Source organism: Tyto alba, unplaced genomic scaffold, assembly GCF_018691265.1.
Source record: "Tyto alba isolate M040663 unplaced genomic scaffold, T.alba_DEE_v4.0 Super-Scaffold_48, whole genome shotgun sequence".
NCBI lineage: Eukaryota > Metazoa > Chordata > Aves > Strigiformes > Tytonidae > Tyto > Tyto alba.
The window spans coordinates 2,864,029-2,889,513 of NW_024881324.1; the positions used below are offsets into that span (position 1 = coordinate 2,864,029).

Genomic DNA, 25,485 nt, shown 5'->3' on the forward strand with positions numbered 1-25,485 from the left:
CTGATAAACTTCAAGTGATATATAAATTGTAGAAATACAGCTTTATCTTCCAACTATCTTTATCTTTGATGAGATCATTCTCTTTTTTATGTTGAATGCGAAATAAACATATCTAGCTAATAAGAGTTTAAAATACTGACTTTCTATTAAGGTATTTTTCTCAGAAGTTAAACAAATAGATACTCTGAAATCTGCCTTTCTTAAAAAGACCATATAAAGTTATGTGATATATTTCCTTTGAAACTCCTAGTATTCAAACTGAGCACTGAGCTTAATATCTGGACCATTAATAAACTTCTGAGGTTCTAGGAACATTTGCATTTTAAGCCATAATTTATATATCTGCACTGCCTGAGCCCTAGCTGGGTGTGGAAAATACAAGCTATATAATTTGTAACCTCGTTTGGGATATAGCCATTCTAGGCAGACTTTCTTGGGTAGAGACTACCTGCACAAAACACTGAGGCATGTGAATTTATCAGACAGTACTTACTGTGAACTTTTCCAATCCTGTGGCTCCTGCGTTGCCAACAAATATCCCAGAGCCAGATTCAAATACCAAAGCTTGAGCTGACCTTTGAAACTGAACTCTCTGATATTCTTCACAGTCCATGAACAAAGCAACATCATTTCCCTGAACAGTCACTGTAAACCTATTCCACCTGTTAGTCATCACGGGCACTTTAAATGAAGCAGCCTCTCGGGAGATGTGGGAACCAGGCTCTGTGTAGTACATGATTATTCGCTGGGTGCTGTCGTCAACTGGTGAAAGTCTCATTCCCAGGTAAATAGTTTTCTGGAAGGCATCTGTTATTGCAAACAGCACTCCTCCATGGTCACTGTTTGGTTTCACTGTAACTACGATAGCGAAATCTCTGTAGAAAGGCAATGGTATTATAGCACTTGTCAATCGACCAATGTTAGCATCTGGACCAAAGCTGTAAGCTGGAAACCCTCCATAGCCAGTGACAAAGTAGACAGAAGGAGGAAGAGGAACTCCTATTAACTCTGTGAGGTCAAGATGTCCTTTTGAGCCTCGTTCTGTAAAGTGTGTGAAAAAAAAAACATGTTATTTATGCTTGAGGTGCACAGCCCATTTCATTTAAATGATTTAAGAAAAGCCTTAAAAATGATAATGCAGTGTTATAATACCAGTAACATGTCTAACAATTTAGGCCCCAGCTTAGTTTTAGTGCTTAAACACATCTAGCTAAGTACACGTGTCATTCTTTGTCCTTTGACTAACTGAGGTTACTCATATACTAAAGAAAGGTGCATGTGAATTTGGTGAAATTGAGTGGCAACAAGTTGTTCCTGCAACATATCACTTCAGCTGTCCACAAAGTACAAAGAAAAGTGCTAAATGTACTTGCAGAGTGGATTCAGTGAAGATTTAGCAGCCTTTTGTTTCCTCAAATAAACTAAGATGCTTTATCCTCACAAACTAAGATGACAACAAGACCTCTAGAAACAGAATGACACAGTTTCACAAATACAAGATTAAAATTACGGTGGATTTGCTTTAGCCCTTGCAGTTACCTGATTCTACAACAGATGTTAGATTTTATTTTTGCCCTTATTCTCAGATTTATCTCCTTAGTTGTACTGTGTACATAACAAATACTATTAAACTATCAAAATTCAGTTTTGAAATTAGAGTATTTTTGATTTGGCAAACACACAGAATTAAGTATCTCTGCCAAACATGCCCAGAGAGGCAACTCCTTCCTGTCAATGAAGGAGAAATGACAACAACTAAGTATCTTCACCCAATTTTAACTAGAGCCTTGGGAAAGCGTACTCTAGCAGCATACCAGAAACAGGTCTGCCATTTTCCTCCTTCTAAGAAGTAAAAACAAGCAAAAAAAGTTACCACTGTTAATCACGAGGGATTCAGATCTGAATCTATACAGAGCTCCACCCAAATCTAAAGCATTTCATCCCTTTGCAATCTCCTCTAATCTTACATTTTAAGTATTTCATTTTATCTGAAAGTCTCTGTTCTTCTTACTGGTATACATTTTCACCCTTTTGAGAATACTTATGTTATGCAGAAGCAAACAAAGTGCTAGGAATGTCTTAATGTAGTGACATCATGTAAGACTATAATCACTCTGTAAACTCCAGTTCATGACTAACTGCTGACTTTCTCAGCAGACATGAAAACAGTCATCATCCAAGAAAGTCAGATTTTTAAATCACTTTCTTAATCAAATACATCTTAGCCTTGGTTTATATTCTTCTTTGCTGAAAATCTCCAGATCCTGGGTAAAAGAGAGGATATATTTGGAACCACTGTTTTCCAGGTCCTTTATCTACCTCACACACCAGTGTACTATGGTTCTCAGATTAATTCCATCAGATAAAAATGTAGCATGGAAAACAGAGGTCTTGTGGTAGAACAGTACAGATGAGGTGAATGGTCGTGAAACCTCACTAAGAACAGAGGGAATCTGTGTCTCATAATTCACTTTTCCCCTTTCTACCGCAGTGGGTGTAAATAACATGTCTGGAAGAGTATCCATGGTGGTGAGGTACTGCTTTGTACCTACACAGCCTGTCATCTACTAGATCTGCCACTGCCAGTGTTCCCAAGGCCCTTCCTTGTGGTGACATCTCTGCATCAAGAAAGTTCCTGAAGATGATGTCCCCAGACAGCATTAAGCAAAGTTATCTCGCTCAATGGTCACTTAATTTTCAACACAGCATGAGGAGAACTGTTGCCCTCTATGATAATCTGATGCAGACATTTACAGGGGACAGGAGCTAAAACCAGCCTGTCTTCTTATAAGTGCATTGGGGACAACAGATACGAGTAAGTCCCTAGATCTGTTTTTTTGAACAAGTGCTTACAGAAGTGGAAAACAAGCTTCCAGTCTGCCTAAAGGTAACCAGTGATGAGACACATGGAGCTGGCTCTTAGTTCAGCCTAATTGTCAAGGATCAAGTCATCCCCAGATTTGGATGCATTTTGCCCTGAGATCACCTTCATTTTACCAGCAGCCCATACACTCTGGTCATGGGATGAACTGAAGTTTACTGGTTGCATATAAAACCACGGGATGTACACATATAATTACAACTTTTGCTTCAGAACCTGTAACACCTGGTTTCCTAGGGTTTGTCCCCTGCACCATTATTTTAATTTCAGCTTAGTACATCCTGCTAACCTGAAATATCTCAATTTTTTCCTCAAGTGCACAGAGCCTATTTTTGCTTCCAATACCTGTAGCACTCCTACGTCCCTCCCCTGACACAGCATGTGCTAAAGGATGGTTTCAAACTGCGTATGTTTGTATTAGCTGGCCAGTTCAGGCATAATAATTAGTCATCTAGATGGAGAAATTGGATAATTAACCTCACAGCTCTCACCATAGCTCTTTCTCATTAAGAGGTTTCAAGAATATAACAGAATGAGTGCCCATTAAGAGAGTCCTCTGTTACAGAGAAGATAATGAAATGAAATTAAACTGAGAAAAGGAGAAAAATATCTTAATATGAGGAAAATCATACTGACAATGCCACCTCTTTGCCTACAGTCTAATCCCTCAAGGGAGACAACGATCTTCCCCCATGCTGGCAATTTGAAACAAAACTATACAAAACAATCAAAAATGACTGTAGAGAATAATTTCAAAGTTATTGGCTATAACATGACTTCTAATCTTTGTTCCATGTTTTTTAAACTTTCCCAAGTCCTTCACGATGTATATATTTGTGCAATGTGGATTGTTGAAGTATTTTTCAATTTTGAAATGTGTTCAGTTACCTTAGCTGTAATAGCTATACAGGCTGAATGAATACAAATGAAATAGAAATGAAAAAGGTATGGCAGTCCATCTGAATACTGCAAACAAAGTGAACTGAAAAACTTCACTTAAAATACCTGATTAACATACTGAAAAATCAATTAATCTTGCACTTTGCTCTGAAACCTGGCAAGCTGGTTCTGATGAAGAGCTAGAGAGATATTCTTCAGAAAGACACTTCTGTTATTCACATGCAGTACCATCCTGGGCTATGTGTTGCAAAGTGGTTTCCATTGTCCTAGTGGCTTTGCAAAAAATGGTAAAATGTTCTCCCTGTGCTAAGATGTTATAGTCCAGTTGAAATCAATTCTAACCTATCGTATTCCCTGTACTTTAGCTTTGGCACTTACCTGCTAAGGGAAGTCATTAACTGGAAAAAGTCTGATATGCTCCATACAGAAACAATTTCTCATACATATTTTTAGAAAATATAGAAGACATGTTTAGAAGCAGAAAAACTAGCTCCTTATCCAGAAACTATTTCCCATAGGAACTTTCAAATGCTTTGTCTGATAGATTTTGCCTCTTCTTAATAGTTCGAAAAGTGGACACATTTTTTTTTTTTCTGGCCAGAGCTAATGATTTTTTGATTGGTAATCTAATATTGAGTCATATCTTATATTCACACATACATACACAAAAAGGAACCTCAACTACAATAAAATGCATAAGCCATTACTCAAGAGTAAAAAGGTAAGGAAAATAGTAAGCTTGAAGGAGAATATAGGTTCTGTGCACAGATACCAAACCTACTTCCAAAGAGCCATGGGAGAAGTGACCTAGAAAGCAGATGGAGAATATCTAAGGTGGCCAACAATCATCTTATCAGGCTTTGATAGCAGGATGCATCACAGAAGGGAATCTAATGAATAGAACTATGGTTTCCCACTTCCCATTCTCAAAGGAAGATTTGGCAAATGCAAAGAAGCCTGTTAATTCTCCCCACACAGCATGTGGAGCTGCATTCTAGTTGCGGTTTCCTAGTCACACACCAAACAGTAACATACAGAGCCCAAAACATTTGCTGTTTTAGTATAGGCTCTGAGGCAAATGAAACATATTTGCAAAAGGTGGCAGCAAAAGGCAGTAAAGAAGAATCAGGATTTTCATTTACGTAAACCAAGTCAGGAGGCTCAGTAAATGTCTGAACTACAGTGAGACTGGAGTAGAAGCTTGCACCTATCCACTACAGAAAAGCAAAACTAGAATTTTCTAGACAAATTCTGTACTTACAGCTCATCCCCAACACTTCATGGATTTATCAGGACCTACAGTTGCTTTTAATAGCAGAATATGGACTCAGTCACAGGTTCTGTTCCCATTCAGTTATCTCTGATAAATTCATGTCCCACTGCTACAGTTACATCATAATAAAAATGCCCTCTAATTCCCTTAAATCAATAGGTAAATGCTCTGCTATTTTAAATACCTTTAAGCCAACAGAGCACTATGTTGCCCCAGTATATTTTTGTTTCAAGCATGTATTGTTACTAAGCCACTGAATACTGGGGAACATTCAGAATTCATCCTGTTTATATCCATGTTTCCTAAAACTGGGGCACTGGAAGGTGTTGTACAGAAGCAGATTTAATATTTAGCTGTATTTTATCTCAGAGAAGAATGTAGTAGAATACCATAAATTGGGATTTTTATAATTCTAGAATTATGAGCTGTGCTATTCTTTGCATTTGTTACCATTTGTGACTGTATATTACAGTTGGAATTGTTATAGATTTTGCAGATAATGGAGATTCCCACTGAGTGGCTTCAGGGACCAGTTAAGAAGTATGACTGTTGTAAAAATAATCGTGTAAATCAATATATGGATTGTTTCAAGACTGCAGATGACAATAGTAGAGTGGTTTTGTTTTTTGTTTTTTGTTTTTTTTTTTTTTTAATTTTAATTATATATATTTTTTTTTGCATGTAATTACCTCACTGCTTCACTACTGAAAAGTGTAACAGTAAAAAAGCCAAACCACCATTTTGGCATTGGAAGATACCTGGTTTCCCCATAGCGTCCTTAGCACAGCAATCAATAACAGTGGAAGATCATGAAGCTCAAAATGGGCTGAAAAAAAAGGCAAAGCTCTTTTTAAACAGTTAGGAGGAGAAGGGTTTACTCATTGGACAGAAAAGGAGACCAGAAAGAAACATGATGTTGACAGTAGAAGGGCAGCAGATGAAGAAGTTCCTAAAAATGGAGTTACTGGCATTCACGGGAGCCATTCTGAAACTGCAGCTGTGATGTGACAGATATTGTGTCTCAAGCCTTGGTGCTCATCTGACCCCAAATGGCACTGCTTTTCTCCAGATCACTGTCTGTCAGGTATGTGTAGTGTAAGAAAAACATACTTCACCTTCACTCCACCCAAGCTAGTCAGGGTCGAATTGCAAACATGTGGGATCCAAAATACTTTTCCACTGCTCACAAGGGGTGAAGTACAGAGGAAAGAAAAAAAGAAAAACCTACCTGCTTGAAGGTCTATTATATTTGCTTTAACTGTTAAAGTACAAAACCAGTATTTATGTCTTATAAATGGGAATGGAGACAGAGGAAGAGAAATGCCCAGATTCATATGATTAGCTTATTATACCTATCTGTAACTTTTAGGTTAGGAGCCCTCTTTCAGATGCATTAGTTGTCTTCACAGAAAGAGTGCAGAGAGTAACCAGTGACACCAAAAGGTAATTGGCTCCAACTTCACAGCTTCTGGAGGCATATCACTCTCTCATAATCTAGACACACATATTTATCTCACCCTGAAAGGAAATAGACCTGAGTTCAAGTACACAGATGTGGATGAAGGACATATCCAAAGGTTGGGCTGTATCTGCACTACATCACTGGGAGCCGTAGCAAAGATCCGTGGATCACTGAAAGAACACAGATGCAGAAAAAAATGCCCTGCCAGTTTAGGGGCGGCACAGAACCTGGGTGGATTTACGGTTCCTGGAACCCAGGGGACTGCTCTCTGGACTGAGCACACACACGGCCTCATACTGGCTGCTTCCTCCTGTGCTGGGTCTGTGTGTGGCAGGGTTTTCGGTAGCAGGGAAAGGGGCTACAGGGCTGGCCCCCTGTGAGAAGCTTCTCAAAGCTCCACCAGCTCCAAGTTGGACCTGTCTCTGGCCTGGGCTGAGCCAATTAGTGACGGCGGCTGCGCCTCTGTGATAACGTATTTAAGAAGGAGAACCTGGGAGTTGTGAGGAGGAGGAGCAGCGAGGGAGACACCTCTGCAAACACCGAGGGCAGTGGAAGAAAGGAGGAGAGGGGGGAGGTGTGCCAGATCAGAGACCCCCCTGCAGCCCGTGGTGAGAGAGCAGGCTGTGACCCGCACCCATGGAGCTCACCAGTGGAGCAGATGCCACCTGCAGCCCATAGAGGACCCCGCACCAGAGCGGGGGCCTGTTCCCGAAGGAGGCCAGGACTCTGAGGGAAGCCTGTGCTGGAGCAGTCTGTTCTTGAAGAACTGCAGCCCACAGGAGGGACCCATGTGGGAGCAGTTTGTGAGGAGCTGCAGCCCGTGGGAAGGACCCACATTGGAGAAGGTTTGTGGAGGTCTGTCTCCTGTGGGAGGGACCCCACACTGGAGCAGGGGAAGAGTGTGAGGAGTCCCCACCCTGAGGAGGAAGCAGCAACAGAAACAACAGGTGACGAACTGACCGCAACCCCCGACCCCTGCCCTCCCTGTGCTGCTGGAGGTGAGGAGGTAGAGAGAACCGGAGTAAAGCTGAGCATGGGAAGAAGGGAGAGATTGGAGTGAAGGTGTTTTTAAGATGTGGTCGTATTTCTCACTGTCCTACTCTGTTTGATTGGTAAATTAGTGGTGGTGGTAGTGTTCAAATTAAATTGATGGTTATTTTCTTCCCCAATGGAGTCTTCTGCCCATGACCATAATGGTTGAGTCATCCCTCCCTGTCCTTGTCTTGATCCCCAAGCCTTTTGATTTATTTTTTTTCCTCCCCATTTCTGAGGGGTAAGGAGTAGTGAGCAGCTGCATAGTGCTCAGTTGCACTCTGGTCTTCAGCCACAACACCTCTTCATGTTTTCCCATGCGGAGTGGGATAGTGCCAATGCTGGGCCTGATCCCAAACCACTGGATGATCAGGCTGCATCAGACCAATGTCAGTCCACTGAAATTAGTGCAAAGACTCCTTGTGAACCTAGCAGGCTTTGCATCACACTAACAGTGTCTTTACCACTGGATCCATGTACTTGTTTATCCATATTTAACAAGTTCAGGTTAAGTGACATATGCTTTGATATAAGTGTATGTAACTCCATCACCAAGACTGAATTTGCCTGCCTCATTTTTTTTTTTTTAATGCTATCAGGAATTTATAGTTTTATATTAAAAGCTATTTTAGAAATATGACTAGAACCTGGACCTTTCTTACAAACAGTAGTTATAAACCTGAGATCTTCTGACAGCTGGAGCACAATATTTGTATTACCTGTTGTCTAACACAGCTCATATAAAACATGGAATACCCACAGCCCCTGTTTCTAGCTAATACACTGCACTTCCACACAGCCTAACTTCTAAGGTGGTATAAAGCATACTAGCATACAGGCTTTAGAAAACCTACTACAACAAAGGACACTGTTTCTCAGTGTACATTTATCCTTGGTTTCACCACCAGAAAATATATCAGAAACAGAGTTCAAGGGCAAGGCTGTCATCCCTGACACAGGCAGAATTACCCATCTTAGCCCCATTTTCCAAAGGCCCAAGTCTGAAAAAAAAAAAAAAAAAATATTGATGTCAAGTCCTTTGAGCAAAAGAAAATGTTTAGCACCGTACAGCAACCTTATGCAATGAACCTTAACAGGTACATAGAGTCAGAATAACATGCTCAAGCAGATGCTATTTGCTAAATGTAAGAAACTGACAACCCTGCAGCTAAAATTATGGGAGCTGTTTTTAACTCAGTCAAGGGAGGGCTTGGATGGATCCAGAGGTCTGGAGATGGGAGTGGGGTGGGTGCTGGCTTTTGAATGAAACTATTACTTTCCCATTCCTTTCCATTTATAACTTAATTTCACCTAGTGCTTCCCCTTGTTTCTCTTCAGATACTCTTTACCAGTGCTGCTGTCCATAATCCGGTCCTGTGCTTGTAAAAGCCCATTTGCCCCATGGCAATTGGCTTTGCATCCTGTGAAAGAACGCCTTGTGTCACTGCTGTTCATTGCTGTGGGAGCCTTGCTGGCAGCTCCTGTTCATGTTCTTTTAAGGCAATGGGATAAAAGCTATATTCTATGAAGACTTTCAAAACCAAACGAGGCTCAGAGCAGCCAGCATCAGGCACCTCCATGTCTGTAAACTTGAGCCAAGCTGACCTCGCTTCTCTGTCCTCTTTCAGCCCAAATAATCATAAACTTAGATTGTAATCTTCCTTTCCATCGGGGTAAATAAACCATCTCAGTCTTAATGGCTCAGTGCACACCCTATATTTTCCCTACTTTGCATTCAAAGAAATGCTGTAACTGCGAGAGAACATTATTTTATACTGGTTGTAGTTGTGATGTGCAGTAAGGAAACTTCTTCTTTCCTGCTGCCAACGTGTATTTATTTTACAGTTAACAAGTAGTATTTATAGCAATAGCAAAATTTATAGCAATAACATAAAGCAGAGGAGGATTTCCACATCTACAAAATAAAAGTTAAGCAAGTACTACAAAGGGAAAAATAAGGGAAATATTTTAACGTAGTCTCAGATGTGCTACATGAAATAGAAGAGGCTAGTGTCATTGCTACTTTCAGGAAAACCAGCATTTGCTCTGCTTACCCAGCTTGAACACATTTCTAGCTGCCATTGATACACTGTTGGAAAGCATGGATCAAATATATCAGTGGTAAAGGCTGGAGCATTTTCTTTCAGATGCCTAAGGAAACCTCAGAAGCTCTTTTTGTGCTTTTGCACCCCCAACAGTAAGGCTGCAGTCAGAAGGAGCTGCGGTACCTCCTGACACACAAAATCAGGCCCGGCATTCTTTTGTGCAAACCGTTTTTCCAACATATTCTGCCAGCTCCCTCCTTCACACCATCATCCTTCTGCCCTCTGCAGGACAAACATGGATATGGTCCCCGTACCTAAATACAGTTCATTAAATTCACATCCACACTGCACAAAAGTCTTTTTTTTTTTTTTTTCCCATCTTATCTTGTATGAGAAACTTTATTTCATTACAAGGCTTTCAAGCTAATCAGCAAAAAAAAAATTGTCTTCCTTACAAGCCATTTTCTTCAGTTTTTCTCATGTAATACTGGTCTATATTCTTACTGTTTTGTTAGCTGCTCATCTAGAAGAATCTCTTGTTGAACTTTGAGATCAAGAAGGAATCAGAACCTATGAATATGTTTCACTGAACCTTAAATTTACAGTGCCTTCTTTAAACACTGCCCATTTAAAAAGGTCAGATTTTCCTCAGAGACCTGTTACTGATTGTGAAGTCAGTTGGGATGTCCTCATCAGTTTCAACAGATGTGAGCTTTGGTCCCGCGTTATTTCAGTAATGTTTATTCTATTTAAAAATGTGTGGATCAGGAGCTTGCAGAATATTCAAACGGAACCATAAAGTGGGGCAGAGCTCTATAAAAGGGCTACCCAGATCTTTATTCTGAAAGTGAACATATTGAAAAACTCCAAATGTCTGACCTGTGGTTCCTCAGGTATTAAGGAGCATTTACAGTCATGGCAGCATAACATAAAAGTAACATCTCTCACTGCAGTGTAATTCAATTCATGCTTCTTTATGTCCAGTGCTGACACTCAGTAGATCACAGAAAGAAGCCTTTTTTGCTGGATGTTAAATCAAATTACTAGATTTGACCCAATGAGGTTATCTGTAGAAAATTCTACTGAGTTCTCCACGAATGTGGAATAGATGAGTAGTGCCGCCTTTCTCTGAAACACCAGGTTGTGGGGGGAACAGTTCAGCTCTGGAAGGTGACAGGGATATTTTCGAGATAATAGCTGCACGGTGGGGCTTCGCTGAGCAAAAGGATATTCTCAAGGCCACACATTCAGCTGGAATCCTGGCTAAGGCACTTGGACAAACAGCAACAGCAGGAGAGAAAGAGAGAAGAAGGATTAGCTGGAAGAGAGGCACAGAGGTGTGGGGTGCTATGCTGGTATCTGTGTCAGGAAGAACATGGAAATAGGCTGGATGGAAGGGAGCAGAGATCTGCGGGTAATTAGAGAGACTAATGCAGCAGAATTTGGACTGCTGAAGGGTGGTTGGAGGCTTGGAAGGGACGGGGCTTGGGATAAGTAGGAGCTCATCCGAGGTGCTTATCTGAAAAGGGATTCAGCACAAGGTGGTAGAACAAAACCTAATACAAAAGTCTAAGTTTGAGCAGCTTTACTATTTCTTTAGAAATACAGAACTCTGTCCCAACTGCTCTTCTGTGACAAAGTTGGCACTTGAAATGGGTTTTGTGCGGTTCTTGCACTCAGAACAATGAAAGCAGCTATTGCATCCAGCCTTGTTCCAGCCTTGTTCAGGTAGGTCAGGTGTGTGTCTGAGAGGGAAAGAGCAGGCTTCTGAGACATCCACCCTCCTAAAGACTGGACAAAGTTAACCTGTACAAGAATTACAGAGCCTGTATTGAATATTGCAGGTGTCCAATAACAGTATGCACCGGCGGCAAGGTCAGACACTGGCTTTATGGAATGAAATTTGTGTGTGGTGTAAATATGTAAGCTATGACAGGGGCAATATCATTTCCAGCTAGAGGGACAAGTAGCCTTTAATGATTGCAGGAGAGCAGGAGCTTTTGCATTTCACCACTAGGCAGCAACACAGGACTTCTTAAATTAGATTGGAAATTTGTTTTAGGGAAGAACACTGCTTATGAATCACCAGTGTCAGTGTCTGCTGTGTGCGCTCGTTTACAGCATCTAAGCCAGCAGATGTTTTAATTTCCATTATGCTCATAACAAAACAGATGTGAATTATCACCGTGCCCTTTCTCTTTCACAATGACCTTGGAAATAAGACAAAATACATTAAACTAAGTCTGCTGTGTGTTTTTATGGGGGGAAAAAAAAATACATTTCTGCTCTTGTTTTCTCTTTCCCTCTCTCTTTTTTAATCTTGAATTTTAAAGGAGAAAATTCTTGCAAGGCCATGACCAACACCTTCGTTGCCAAAATATGTATTTCTAAGATGAAGACAGTTCTCTCTTAAAGTGCTGAGAGAAATGTCTGACACTTTCCTAGATTTAACTGTTGTACATGCCAGCAGAGAGTCTCTGCCCAAATGTGGAAAAATGGACACCTATTTAAAAACACTGACATAGTTTGGCACACTGACCTGGATATAAATTCTCATCCCATATAAAGAGATTTAATAGGAAGCCAGGATAGAGAACACTTAATCAGCAACTCCTGCAGTTGCTCCTGCTGTCTTTGCTATCCCCATCTCCACTACAAGGTTCTGTCCTTGGACCAGGAGACTAAGAAGGGTATGAGTAGCTGGGAATTGTGGGCTACAATTCACTCTATGAAAATTTGAAACCTTCACCCAGAAATGCTCCTTCCCTCCTCACACCTACCACCCCATATCTCTTAGCTCAATCAAATGATCTGAGACACTACCATCCCCCTGTATTTCCCACGAGTAACTGAGCATGCCTTTCCACTTCTTCTCTGACATTGTGAATGACAGACACCGAATTCTCTCTCCTGTCAGAAAACCCTGCTCCTGACCACTGCTTGCGTAGTCAGTGCTGCTGTAAGAAGATGTCATGCTCCCTGCTTGTACCACTTTCACGACCTCTGTTCCATCACAGTGTTAAGAGCCAGAGTTGGTACATCCAGTGAGTCTTGCCTGCAGGCCAGATCCGTATGCTGTGGGCAGTTTGATCTTCCAAGCTGAGCCTCAGGAACACCCAAGGGTAAGCATTATCCCAAATATAGCTGGAAAGGCTGCCTGCAGCGAGTCTTTGAATGGCACATGAGAGAAACAAATAGCTGATATATTTGTGTAGCTTTTACAATCCAACAAGGTCTCTGTGTGATGGAGGCTGATACATCTATAGGACACCATCAGAACTTTAGGCAAAGCTTTATGAGACCTTTCACTAATCTGAGAGTGGAAGATCACTTAATTCTGGGTCAGGTTAGATCAGAACAGAAAAATAAAAACATTGCAAGAATTGAGGCTCGAGTTTTTGTTTGGTTTATTTTGTCAGGGTTTTTTTTGCTTTGTTTTTGTTTTGATTTAAATCAAGGTCTATGGACCCATTAAGATAATAAAAACTAAAGGATTTTTTTTATGCATCCTTGACTCTTACTCAGCACTTTGAGACCTGGTGGACTGTATTCTGCTCTCAGATGACTAAGCTATCCATTCTTTTATGCAAAGCAACAAAATTAATATTTTGCTACTAAAGTTTTGTTTTCACATCCTTAGGAGGACTTTTTTTGTCTTCCAGGAACATCCCTTTCATGAATGTTCTTCAGTTTATGTACCTGACATTTCTTATTGCCTTTTATCCTTCTAACTATATTCTTATATATTCTCTACACTATTGGATTTAGTAGCTAAGAGATTTGATATTATAAAGGGCCGGATTCAGAGAAGTTGAAAAATTATTGTGAGGTAGATGATATGGGAACAGTAAAACTTAAAGATATGTATTGTATTGGACATTAATATTTCTTACAGCTAAAAGCTTTTATAGCATGAATGCACCAGTAAAAATACAGAAAAAAAAAATTCCAGCCAACATAATCCTACTTCTTCCATCTTTCTTTTCCCAAGATTTTAATTTTCCAAGAGCTACATTACACTACTTTTATATCTTAGTGTAAATCACATATGCTTTTATTATGCTCGTGTTTTTTTCATCTCCCCAGTGAATGAACTGAATGGATTAAACAAAATATCTTAAAAATGTCATTTCTGGTACAAAAAGTTCTAAGTTAAAATCCTGGCTAAAGTCCGAAGTGAAAGACCTTCTTGTTTTAAACTGACTCATTAGTATAAATGATCACGTCCCACAGCACACTGTTAATGGCAGCCTAGGGCCAGACAAAGCTTTCACAGTCAGAAACAGTATAGGCAACTATAATTTGCAAAAGCACACTCTGCTGCTGTGGCAAATTCAGATGGGGAATTTCAGTAAGAAAGCTGTTTTAGATACACTTCTTTCAAGAAAGCTCAAACCACCTTGCTGATTACATTATATTTATTCTCTATTTGTGACATTAGTTTTTGAAATGCCGACCAACTTCACCTGCCATAGCTTTCACATTGAAACTTAAAAGGCTAAGAAAGCTGGGACAGAAATAAATGTGATGTTCAAAGGCTACTTTCCACCTCAGGACAGAGGTGTATAAGACAGAGGTCTTTGAGTAATTGTCCCCTCACAACAGATCACAATCATGGAAACAGAAGCTCTTTAATCTTGCTGACAAAGTCAGTTGGAATTTCGTCAAGTTAGTTTAATGTTCTCCGGACAGTTTAGCCTAAACCTGGATAAAAGCTCTGTGCAGGAGTCTCTCAGCTCTGCAGGAGCGGAACCATCCACTCCAACCTGTTGTGTGCGGAGGAGCTGGCTGGCCACGTTTATCTTTACTCCAGAGGAAGGAGAAGTCAATTGGCCGCCTGAATAGGAAACTGCTGTGAGCAGCAGAACTGCTGAAAGCCTCACTTTGACTGGAGTTTTGTTTTGTAATTGGATTCTGCTGCTGGGAAAAGGTAAGCACTCCTTAAAGCTTTTCCAGCATTTAAGGCATCTTACGGAAATTTGCTGGTTCTCCAAACAGTCCCTCTCAGTGGAGACACAAATAGCCTTTCCCACCCTGACTCCGTTCCTGTTCCATGAGACTTGTAAGAACTTAATGGCTGTGAGGCCTCTGTGACTGTGTCAGATTTGGTGCATACAAGCTTAGACTCAAAGTAGACTCAGAAACTGTGGCACAGACACATGCTGCAATTATATATGCCTCGTTTCCTTGTGAAACCAAGTTAGAGTCAATGCATCACTGTAATACATGCCTACAGCTCTTCTCTTGAGCACAAATACAGCAAGCTCTTTCTTCAGCTCAGTGGAGTAACTGCTTTTACTACTTACAAACCACAGATTTGACACCGTGGACCTCACACATGATCCTAGGCAACAGTAAACTAAGCAAATCTGATTTTAGCTACATGACTTCTTAAAAAAATATTTTGTAAAGCAACTATTAGATGAATTATTTTCCTTAAGTATAAGATAAAAGTATTCTTTAGAAGAAAAATGAAATAAAAATTAGTCCATTTGAACTTAGCATAATGAATGGGACGCTGGGTATAGATATTTCAGGCTTTGTACCCCATTCATACAGATGAAGTAAATCAGTGTAGTCACTTCACTTTTATCTGGCTTCAGACGCGCACAGCATCAGACATTACATTATCTATGTTTCAGGGACTTTTTTCACAATCAGAAATAGTACAAATTCAGAATAAATCCTCAGGTGCAGACCTATACTGGCCTCACTGCTAGCTCTGTCAGATAGCTCCAAAAAAGCCAATATACACGTGACAAGTTCTACAAACAAGATTTATCATCATTTTTTTATTTTAACCACCCACATTTAACTGAAATAATACCATGGGACACTAATAAACTCCTGATTTTTTTCCAAAAAGGCTCCGTGCAGAAAGCAATCATGCTATGAGGTGTATTATTCCATGCAGCTGAAGACCAGAAGTCTTTCCTCACACTGTAACCACATTTACAGGCACGCGTCCCTCCCTCACGCCATCCTTTCCTGCCCCCACCACATGACCCAGAATCCAGTCTCACACAGTGGCTTGAGAAACTTGAGAGAGCTAAAACAAACAGTTTCTCTGATTTCCCTTGTGCTATTTCCAAGAAAATATGATGGGACCTGTATGACAACATTAGAACAGCCAAATGGACCAGATATTTCATCAGTGCAGTTCACTATTTTAATCAGATGGTAGCAGGTAAATAAGATTTTGTAGGTATACTGAAGCTTGAGTCATCTAGCTATGACAATGTTGATCACTGCCTGGTGACTAAATTGGATAGACTAGATTGTCAGGTAGATCATAATTAACGGTAGGATCACTGGCTTAAAGTGAAATAGTAGACAATACATTTTCCAACTTGCTGACATTCATTTTAACAGCTCTACTATCATGTTTAATTATTGAACTAATTCTTTTGTTTCTGCAACTTATTGCCCTCAAGAGCAAATCTCCACAGCTTGTATACAATATGGATTAATCAATAGACTGCATCTAGAATAACTGAATTTTCTGCTCGATTCTATTCAGGATTTAAAGTTGTATGATCAAAGGGAAAAAAATGAACTTTTTTTTTTTTTTTTCCCCACACAAAAATATATTATGTGCATGGCCAAAAATAACTTAATTTCCTTCAAAGTATGTAGAGAATAGCAGAAGTTTTATTTTTGGTGCATATTATATTTTTAGTTCCCTCAAATGTTATTTGATCCAAGAGCTGAAAAAAAGACAAAAAGATAAATGGAGCATGCAGCAGTTATTCTGAAGTCTTTATGCTTGATATACAGTTGAAAGTCTTTCCCAGGTAAGTCTCAACTGCATGCTGTCCCAATCTTGAAGAATACAGTTGATTTGCATCTGTATCCAATATTTATAAATCCATTTAAAGTGTGTTGACATGTTGGCTTTCTGCTTTTAAGAAGTTAGTTGACAAAAAATGCTGTACTTTTGGCGGAAATTTCAAAGGCTACTTTCTCAAGTCTATTACTGTCGTGACGAGAAGAAGAAAAAGTAATGTCCTTTGAATTTATTACATTTTTGTTAATGCTCATTTGAACTGAGTATTCAGAAAGCCAAAAAAAGAAACCCACAGAGTAAAAACAACAAACCACAAGGCTGTCGGCATTTTTTGGCTTTGATTATAGGCTTTGATTATAGGCTTTGTTCTTTATTTTCACTGTCTAAACCCTCATTTGCATTGTAAGACACTGGTTTCCCCAATTCCATGTGATAAGCAGAGATGAGTGTTAATAATAGCACAACTATGTTGCATAAAGTTTTAATTGTGTCTGAACTAAAGTATGCACTTTGATGTGTTAGGACTTCAACAGAAGTTCTCAGGCAGTGGAAATTACAGCATCACGTAGGCTAAAGGCTCAGCTTTCCAAGTTCTGAGCAGTGAGATCTCCAGATCCTTTCCGTTGTCTGCTCTTGCCTTCTTTTTCTTCCACCATCAGCTGAAGTCATTTCCCTCCCACACCATGCCATATATAGTCAAACACGATTTCATCTTTGTTCTGACTTTCTATAGCAGCTTCTTGGCAAAAACTCTGGATAAAGATGTACCATCCAATGCACAGAGTTCCAACTTCAGGAGGCATTTTTCAAACCTTAGACTTTTTGAAAAATATTGTAGGTTGTGCTGCAGCCCTATTCCCTGAGAACATACCACAGATTAATCTTGTTCTGTGGTGGATGCTGTGCAAACTACTGCCAGAACTGGGAACAGTAATGACCTTGTATAAGACCAACAGGCATCAAAGTCTTCAGTCTCTTCTGAATGTGTTGTCATTCTTGACAACAAAAATGTCACAGTAGTCTGCCAGACCTCTACGTCTCTCTCTCTCCCATTCCCTACTTAAATTTGCACAACTATCAAGAAAATTTAAAGTGAATGGGATCTAGATATTCCCTCCCTCTTATCAGCCTTTGAAAAGATTATTAAGCTTATATGTTTTTTTTTTTGTTTGTTTGTTTGTTTCATTTTGTTTTACAAACCGTCCTAGTAATTGAATAGCAACATGCATGCACACTTTTCTGAGGGTGCACCAATTAGCATGATTGCTCTGGAATCACCAAAGATAACTTATTTTTCTGGCCAAAGTATTTGAGAAACAAATATATTCCATAACTGAGTAGATTACCCTTCTTGCGCAAGTGTATGCATGCAAGTGAACAATGTGTGATTGTGAAGGGAGGATACAGCTTCAATTAAGGTCACACTTTCAGCTTGACTTCTATATGAGAAACCTAGAAGTTGATGCACCTGGATATAGCTTTGCTGAAGCAGTTCATTTTGATAAATCCATTTATTGGCAACTTCCCTGTCAAATCACAGCTCATCCCTTGGAAAAATATGTCTTAAGAAAAGACCAGGCACCAGAAAATGTGATTGACATCAAAGAAGCAAGTAGAAAAATCCAAAGCTGTCTCATTCCTCCTTCGAAGTTAATGGTCCAATAGATCAACATAGGTTGTTTAGAAAACAGAGTATGTGCAGCTCCCTGCGTCACAGTTTTTTAGTGGATAGCTTCACTGATTTTTCACTGGCATACAGCAGGTCATAAAAGTCCTGATGACAAAAAGCTCAAAACGTTCAGGTTCATCACCTGAAAGCTGAAGGGCACTCAGAAGTTCAGACTTCTGGTGGCACTCAGTGAGCTTTGATCTTTTTACGTGCTGCTCTATACACAAAATGCAGCAGTAATCAAGAACATTCAAGTAACAGCAGAACCATATTGTAATAGGTTAAACATAAAACAGTTCTGAAAATTGAGGAGAAAAGATTGTTTTTAAATTGGCTTTTTTTTCTTGGTTCTCAAAAGCTCTGTAGTTGTTAGAAAAACAAAGCAGTGTAACTAATTTTCAGATGGGGTGAATTATGGTAGTTCTGCTGCTTTCAGTACAGCTGTGACAATTTTATATAATACAGCAGCTACCCCCAATACCCAAACTGAGACTCCACAAATGTTGAAACATATGGTTGATGATATAACCAAATTTGTATTCATCAGTTATTTCATCACTCTCTTGTTTAATCATCACCCTCTTGTTTAAATGCTAAATATGTTCCACAGAATCATAAATTACAATTTTACATGATCATTGCAGCTGAAAGTAGAAGGTATTAACAGAACATTGAGATTTATAATACAGAGATTGAAAGTATCAATTTCCCCAGACCCTCTCCAAGAACTTTTCCGTCAAGATTAACTTCCTTGTGAGCCAGGTCAGTTCCCAGTGATCCATTTGGCAGCTGCATCGCTTGCTTTGGAATAACACCAAGGAACTAGCTGATACAGCCTGTGGGGTCCTATGTAGGTTGTGGGTTTTTTGTTGTTTTTTTGTTTATGTTTTTTTTTTTTTTTTTTTTAATATATATTATTTTAAAGTAAGGAAAATAATCACAAAATTATTTTGGCGTACAGAATGCAACTGCAGAACTTCAGACTCAACAGGGCAAGACATTTATCTTGGATCTGACAGGATGTCTCTTTCTGCAACTGAAATTTTGCAGTTCTGTTACATGACCGCACAGCCAAAGGCACATAGATGTTAATGTATTTGGCTACACTCTCATATCTGGCATGTGGACATCTGAAGTGACCTGAAGTGATCCTGTGAATTCTGATAAGCAATAAAGTAAAGATGGATTTTTAAAAAACAGTGAGTAGGCGTCTAGAGTTGTATCCCAGTGGAGGGGTCTGTGTCGGTCTGAAAGGGAACCAACAACCTCTGACTCAGAGGAAAAACTGTTCAGAAAAAATACCAGCCATACCACCGCTATCTTTATACTCCTGTCTTGCTTTGTAGCTTCTAGTGGTTAATAGTAACTGCTATTAATTACTAAAAGTAGTAGCTACATAGTAATATAGTTCATGGCAGCAGTCTGTCAATAACAAAAAATCTAGATATGAAGCAGTGTCGTATTTGAATGACAACGTGATATATGTAGTTAAAAAAGTGTGGGCGTTCTCACTGCTGTCCTTCCTTCTGTGCCTTTTCCCTGCCTTCATAAACACTTTTTGAGACAGTGGTACCCTGGTCCATCACTTTGATCATAGTGGAAAAGACTTCATATTGTGAGAAAGACTTTGCAAGCAGAGGAAGAATGAGTTATAAGGACTTATACAGAGCTTCGTTATATATGTACATATATTTATACACACACACACACACACACACATGCGTGTGTGTTTACCACAGGAAATGTGGCTGGAGAAAAGAGAGCTTGGGTCCTTTGAAGCCTTATATTTCTGTAGCTATTAGAGGCAACTTTCTCAAAGGAGTGTCAAGGACCTGACACACAGGACCTCACAGTCTTATTAATGTATAAAAATACCTGAAGGGAGGGTGGAAAGAGGACATGGCCTGGCTCTTTTCTGTGGTGCCCAGTGACCAGAGAAGAGGCCCTGGGCACAAAATGAAACATGGGAAACCCTCTGAGCATGAGGAAACACCTTTTCACTGTGAGGGTGGTAGAGCACTGGCATGGGTTACTCAGGGAGTTTGTGGAGTCTCCATCCTTGGAGATATTCAAAATCTGTCTGGACGTGGTTGGTCCTGGGCAACAGGTTGTAGGTGGGCCTGGTTGAGCAGGGGAGTTGTACCAGATGGCCTCCAGAGGTGTCCTCCAGCCTAGACCATTCCATGCTTCTGTGCTCCTGAGCTCCTGTGGTTTGGTGACCAAGAGACAGGATTACAACAGACAGTCAAGCCTATCTTTGCAGTTCCTTCACATTTTACCTCCATCCAGAACTGATTCTAGCAGTACAACCATGGTAGAACAGTTCTGCAAGTGTCTTGAAAAACAAAGGGAACAGAAAGCGTTCAAGCACAACTTTTTGCATAACACTGGAAGTTAAATTCTTGAGAGACAAAGAAAGTGAGAAGGGATCCAGACAGGCCACATATTAATATATATTAAAAATAATCTATATCTATTAAAAAGTATCAATGAATACATTCTAAAGTATTTCTTTTTCCCATTTTCTCTTATCCTTTCAGTTCAAAATATTTTTCATAGTGAAGAGAGCCACTGATTGACTTCCCACTTGGAAGTCCCATTATAGTTTCAACAAAACAAGCCACTAAGGAGAAACAGTCTAAAAACCAAAGACTGTATAACTCTTGCTGTGCAAACTGCCAGACTGATCAGGTAGTTAACCATGATAGCAGGGTGATAAACCAAAAGCCTACAAGCCTGTACTCTGCTCTCAATCAAAGCTGTTGAGATACATGCGTGTGTATATGTGTATATATATATGCACATATACACACACACTTCTTTTTCACACTTTTTTTTTTTTTTTTTTTTTTTTTAATTTAACTTATTCAATTGTGACTTTATAATGATAAAAATTTTATTTCTGGGACTACAGGATCCAAAATGCACAAGTATGACAAATTCATTCAAATTATGCAACCACTCTGGAATCCCCATAAACATTAAAACAGTATGTGGTAACAGATTTTCCTTCTGAACAAGAGCTGCTCAGTCTGAAGCAGTTGGTGAAGTGTTTGTTAGCAGCAGGACCTTATGTTACTTGATCCAGCTTTGCCTATGTGGCAGCTACAGATATTTCAGGCTAAAGATTGGCTATTTATTTCTCATTCATTTCCGTTAAGACAAGTCTGAAATAAGCACTTGTATTTGTACTTAGTCCAGTAGTGGCACAGAACCTTATAACACCAGTTTGGAAGGGGATGAAAATACAAGCCTAATTCTCCAGCATGCTTGCTGTACCCAAATACAGCAAGCACCAAGGAGACATGGAGCACTTCAAGTAGGAATGGTTGTGGTTTTCTCTCTTGGAGAAAAACAAATAGTGGGCACAAGGCAGAGGAATATTGTGCTAAAAAGTGAGAAAAAAAGCACATGCCCTCCACAGACAACTGGAAAAATAACATACTTCCTTTTGGAAATGTAAATTTATCTTTCTGATGGGTCATTAACTGCTAACAGGACTGTAACATTTACTTACCATAACCACTAATGTAATTAAGTAACTGCCATTTTTGAGACTTCATACAGGCCAGAGAAAGTTAGTTCGACAGGGATTACAAATGCTTTGTGAACTCTGATTATTTACATGCACACCTTTTGTGTTTGTTGTACAACAGTTGTTTCAATTAGCCTCTTTAATTCATGAAAGCAACACAACAAAATTGTTATGATACGCAAGTAATTATTTTACGAGATGCATTGATGCACATCATCTCATTGTAAAATAAAACATGAAGCCAAGCCAAATGTCTTTGAATTATAATTCTGGAGTAGTTTGACAATACAATACATTTAGATTCCAGGGTTTCTGAAATTGTACAAAAATATCATTACCACCTAATGTTAAGGCAGCATTTTCTAGTTTAGCTTTATATCGAATGCCTTTACAGTCTGCCAGGAATTGTTTGTCTCCTCACTGGTACTATAAAGCCAATATGGTAGAATTGAGCCTTGAGCATTTTGTGGAAATCTGTGTATTCCTGGACTGCCCATTCTAGTACTTGGATGTGGATCAGATGCAGGCATACAGCAAAATTTCATCCGAACCGGTGAAACATCCTACGTGACTGATATTAAATAAATACTTTTTCATGACTGGATCATGCACAGATGAGTTATTAATGATTGCAGAATCACAATTTCTTTGTGTGTTACATAGTTGTTAAAGCAGAATACATTTCTGTATCTTATCCCTAAAACATAAAAAAAAAAAAAATCAAAAATCTTCTCCATTGTTCAGCACATCTTAAAATATGGTCCTAGAACTTTATTTGACAATTTCTCAGCCATATTTTAACTGAACAATTCCATAAATTGTTCAGCTTTGGAAAACACACTTAATCTACTTCAAAAGATACTGATCACACTGTTATCCTCCTTTGTCATAATACAAAGTAAGTTCTTGCATTCATCTAAGCCTGGATATGCTAATGGTTATCCAATGGTGCTATTGAATAGATTGGATTTTGACAATTTTTTAACCAGTTTGGTGATCGTCCCTTAATCCACACATATAAAATTGTCTACAGATGTCTTCCCTCCTATGTAACAAACATTTTGAAGCAGAGAAAATTACCTATTACCAAATCCATATGTAAACTGAACAGAAGACTGACTTTTCTTTTACATATTAGGGTGTATCAGTGAAGACTTCCTAGCCTTAATTATTTCAGCATTTTTTTTTTCTATGATGGAAAATTAATACAGTAATGAAAGTATGCTTTATGAACATTCTGAAAAAGAAAAGTGGAATATATTATTTGAGAGGAATAAACTGCAATTGCTTCTTTCATTAGTCTCTCTGCATGGCTCATGTAATTATTCACTTCTGTATGAATAACTATGTGGTATAACTTTGTCACTTTTTGTCATGGATGTAGAAATATTTCAATATTTGTAACTCTGAATTTTAAAACATATATCAGTGTTTTCTGTGTAGGGGCACAGTAAGAAAAAAAGTAATGCCAGATACATGTATTTGTTTATCTTTATTTCCAAACCATATTTCGATATTACTCCAAAGACTGTTTGTTCAATACCATTATTATCTTTAATTCACACCTGTCTACTTCTACGTGGAATCAGAAATCCTTCAGCCCAGTCAGAGGATTGGGACCTGCCTGCTGAAATAATTCTACTTGGCTGACAGACTTTCAGTCTTTTCTTTCAATTTCTTTTCTGTTGAAAACTGTGAAAACTAATCAAGTCCACAGATTCATACATTACACATATTACTCAATCATTTATACATTTATGTACTAGGAATATTTCCAAAGTTCAGTCTCTTTAGTGAACAAAGCATCCTCCACTACAGAAAAGAAACAATCCTTTATAAACACATGTAGTTTCAACTTCTGGAAATTTAGAGCTAGGGAAAGGTAAATTGAAACTACATTTGAATACTTGTCACATTTTCCTACTTAATTTCCAAGAGGAAAGAGAGAGGAAGCAGCTTAATTGTACGCCTAAGCATGATCCTTCTCCATTTTTTTTCTTCATGGTGTTGTAATTTCATTGTACATATTTATGACAGTCATGCTCCTGACAAACAGTTTTAAAATTCTCTTCTATGTTTTCATTTTGAAAAATGAAAATGGAAGAAAATGGATAAAAAGTTAAAATGGATGGGAATTTATTGCTTTGCTTCTGAATCAATTTTGCTTATGTGTTTGACCTCTCAAAATGAAGCCCAGCAAAGTATCATCTGCTAAATGGATCATCAGTCAGCATCACATCTAACACATTATTACAAAATGAAAGGGTTTTTTTCAAAGCACACACTGCTTGACTGTTTTCTTTACACAGACTGCTCTAGTGGCTACCTTTCTCATTCTGCAGTTTGCTACATTTCATAGGAATTTCTTTCATTCCATACATTGATCAATGGAGTTACTGTTTGAATTACAACAGTCTGGATTCACAGTTTGTGAAAGCTGTTTTTCTAGGTGCAGATCTTTAAAAAAATTAGCCACTGCCATGTTTTAACAATTTTTTTGTGCAGCTCCACTTCATTTGTCCCCAGAATGCTAAGGGTTATGAAAGGCCATGAGGAATGAAACTATTTATTTTAGAATCACATTTAATAACTCTCACATTTTTAAGCATAGGTTTTGCAAACCAGATTTCGAACCAAGAGCAGTCCAAATTCTATGCTTATTTAATATATTCTCCAGACATGCATTTCACAAATTGTTTTCTAATGACAGTGAAATGAATACATAATGTAGGAATATCTGATTAAAGTTTAAGTTAAACAGTAGCCCCTTAAAATAGTTACTTTATTTATGTACCTAAAACATAAGTTTTTTTTTCATTTTTTTCTCTTCAGCATTCACACCAGAACTACTGAAGATAATAAAACTATTTAGAGGACCTGCTTCTTCGTTGGCCGGACAGTATAAGCCCTTCCAGCTCCAGACTCCAGTGACTGGAATCCAGTGACAGAATCAGGATGGAGCTGAGTAGCAGCATACACAGAACAGTATGATGTCGCCAGTGCTGCCTGCAGGATCATCTTCCCAAGAAGCAGTTATGTTTTACTTTGAATTGCCAGGCTGTAGGCAGTGCCATGTATTTCAACCAGTAAGAAGTGTTAAAATATTAATCTCCAGGGAGGGAAGTTCAAGCCTAACCAGACGAAGCCAAATCTGGTCTGATCTAGTAATGGTCATGACCCATTTGAGTGGGATGTTGGAACAGATGATCTTCAGAGTTCCTTTCCTTCCAACCTACATTTCCATGGTTTTGCTTTACAAGTGGACAGTCATCTTTTGTAGCTGTTATTACTCACCAATACGTTATTGTGAATACTATTGGCATTCTAAAGGTGACTAGGAGGTAACAAATCTACTCTGACAACTTCAAGGCCACATTGTGTAAACTTTTATGCATTCATTTGAAGCCAAGAGCCTGTTCCTCTGATTACCTAAGGAGGTAACATGCCTTTAGAAAAATCTTGGAGGAATGGAAGAGTGGTGGACAGCATTTCTTTTGAAGAAGATGCTATAAAAAAAAAGTCTGTAGAAAAGTACATGAGGGTGAGAGGGAGGTTTAAGCAGCACATGCTAGGAAAACAGGGTGAGTAGGAATTGCAGTAAAAAAGAAAGAAGGAAGATGTCTCATGCTCCTGGAGTGCTATGAAAATCCCTGCCATTAATTTTACGTAAATATCAATACCACAAACACCTAAACTTCATACAGGTTTGCTTGCCAAGCATTTTTCATCCTACTAATTTTTATGGGCACCATCTTGGGAAGTTTGGAAGAACTGCTTCCCAGGTTCTGCTTCTACCAGTTTTGGGAGATATTGGACATTTTCAAGCCTCTTCTCAAGATATCAGTAGGCTGCAAGGTAGTGGATTTTTTTGACTCTGGTTCAGAATGGCACTTAGAGATGT

The 25,485-nt window shown here is 38.9% G+C and overlaps 1 protein-coding gene across 4 annotated transcripts in view; it reads right to left on the reverse strand.

Moving 5' to 3' along the window:
• Positions 1–25,485, reverse strand: part of LOC104366817 (collagen alpha-1(XV) chain) — a 153,369-nt gene that overhangs the window by 105,480 nt on the left and 22,404 nt on the right. For all 4 annotated transcript variants that reach the window (XM_032998883.2, XM_032998882.2, XM_032998881.2 and 1 more), the window contains exon 3: positions 494–1,041. In XM_032998883.2, the coding sequence (XP_032854774.2) occupies positions 494–1,041 (548 nt within the window). The remainder of the gene's footprint in view (positions 1–493; positions 1,042–25,485) is intronic.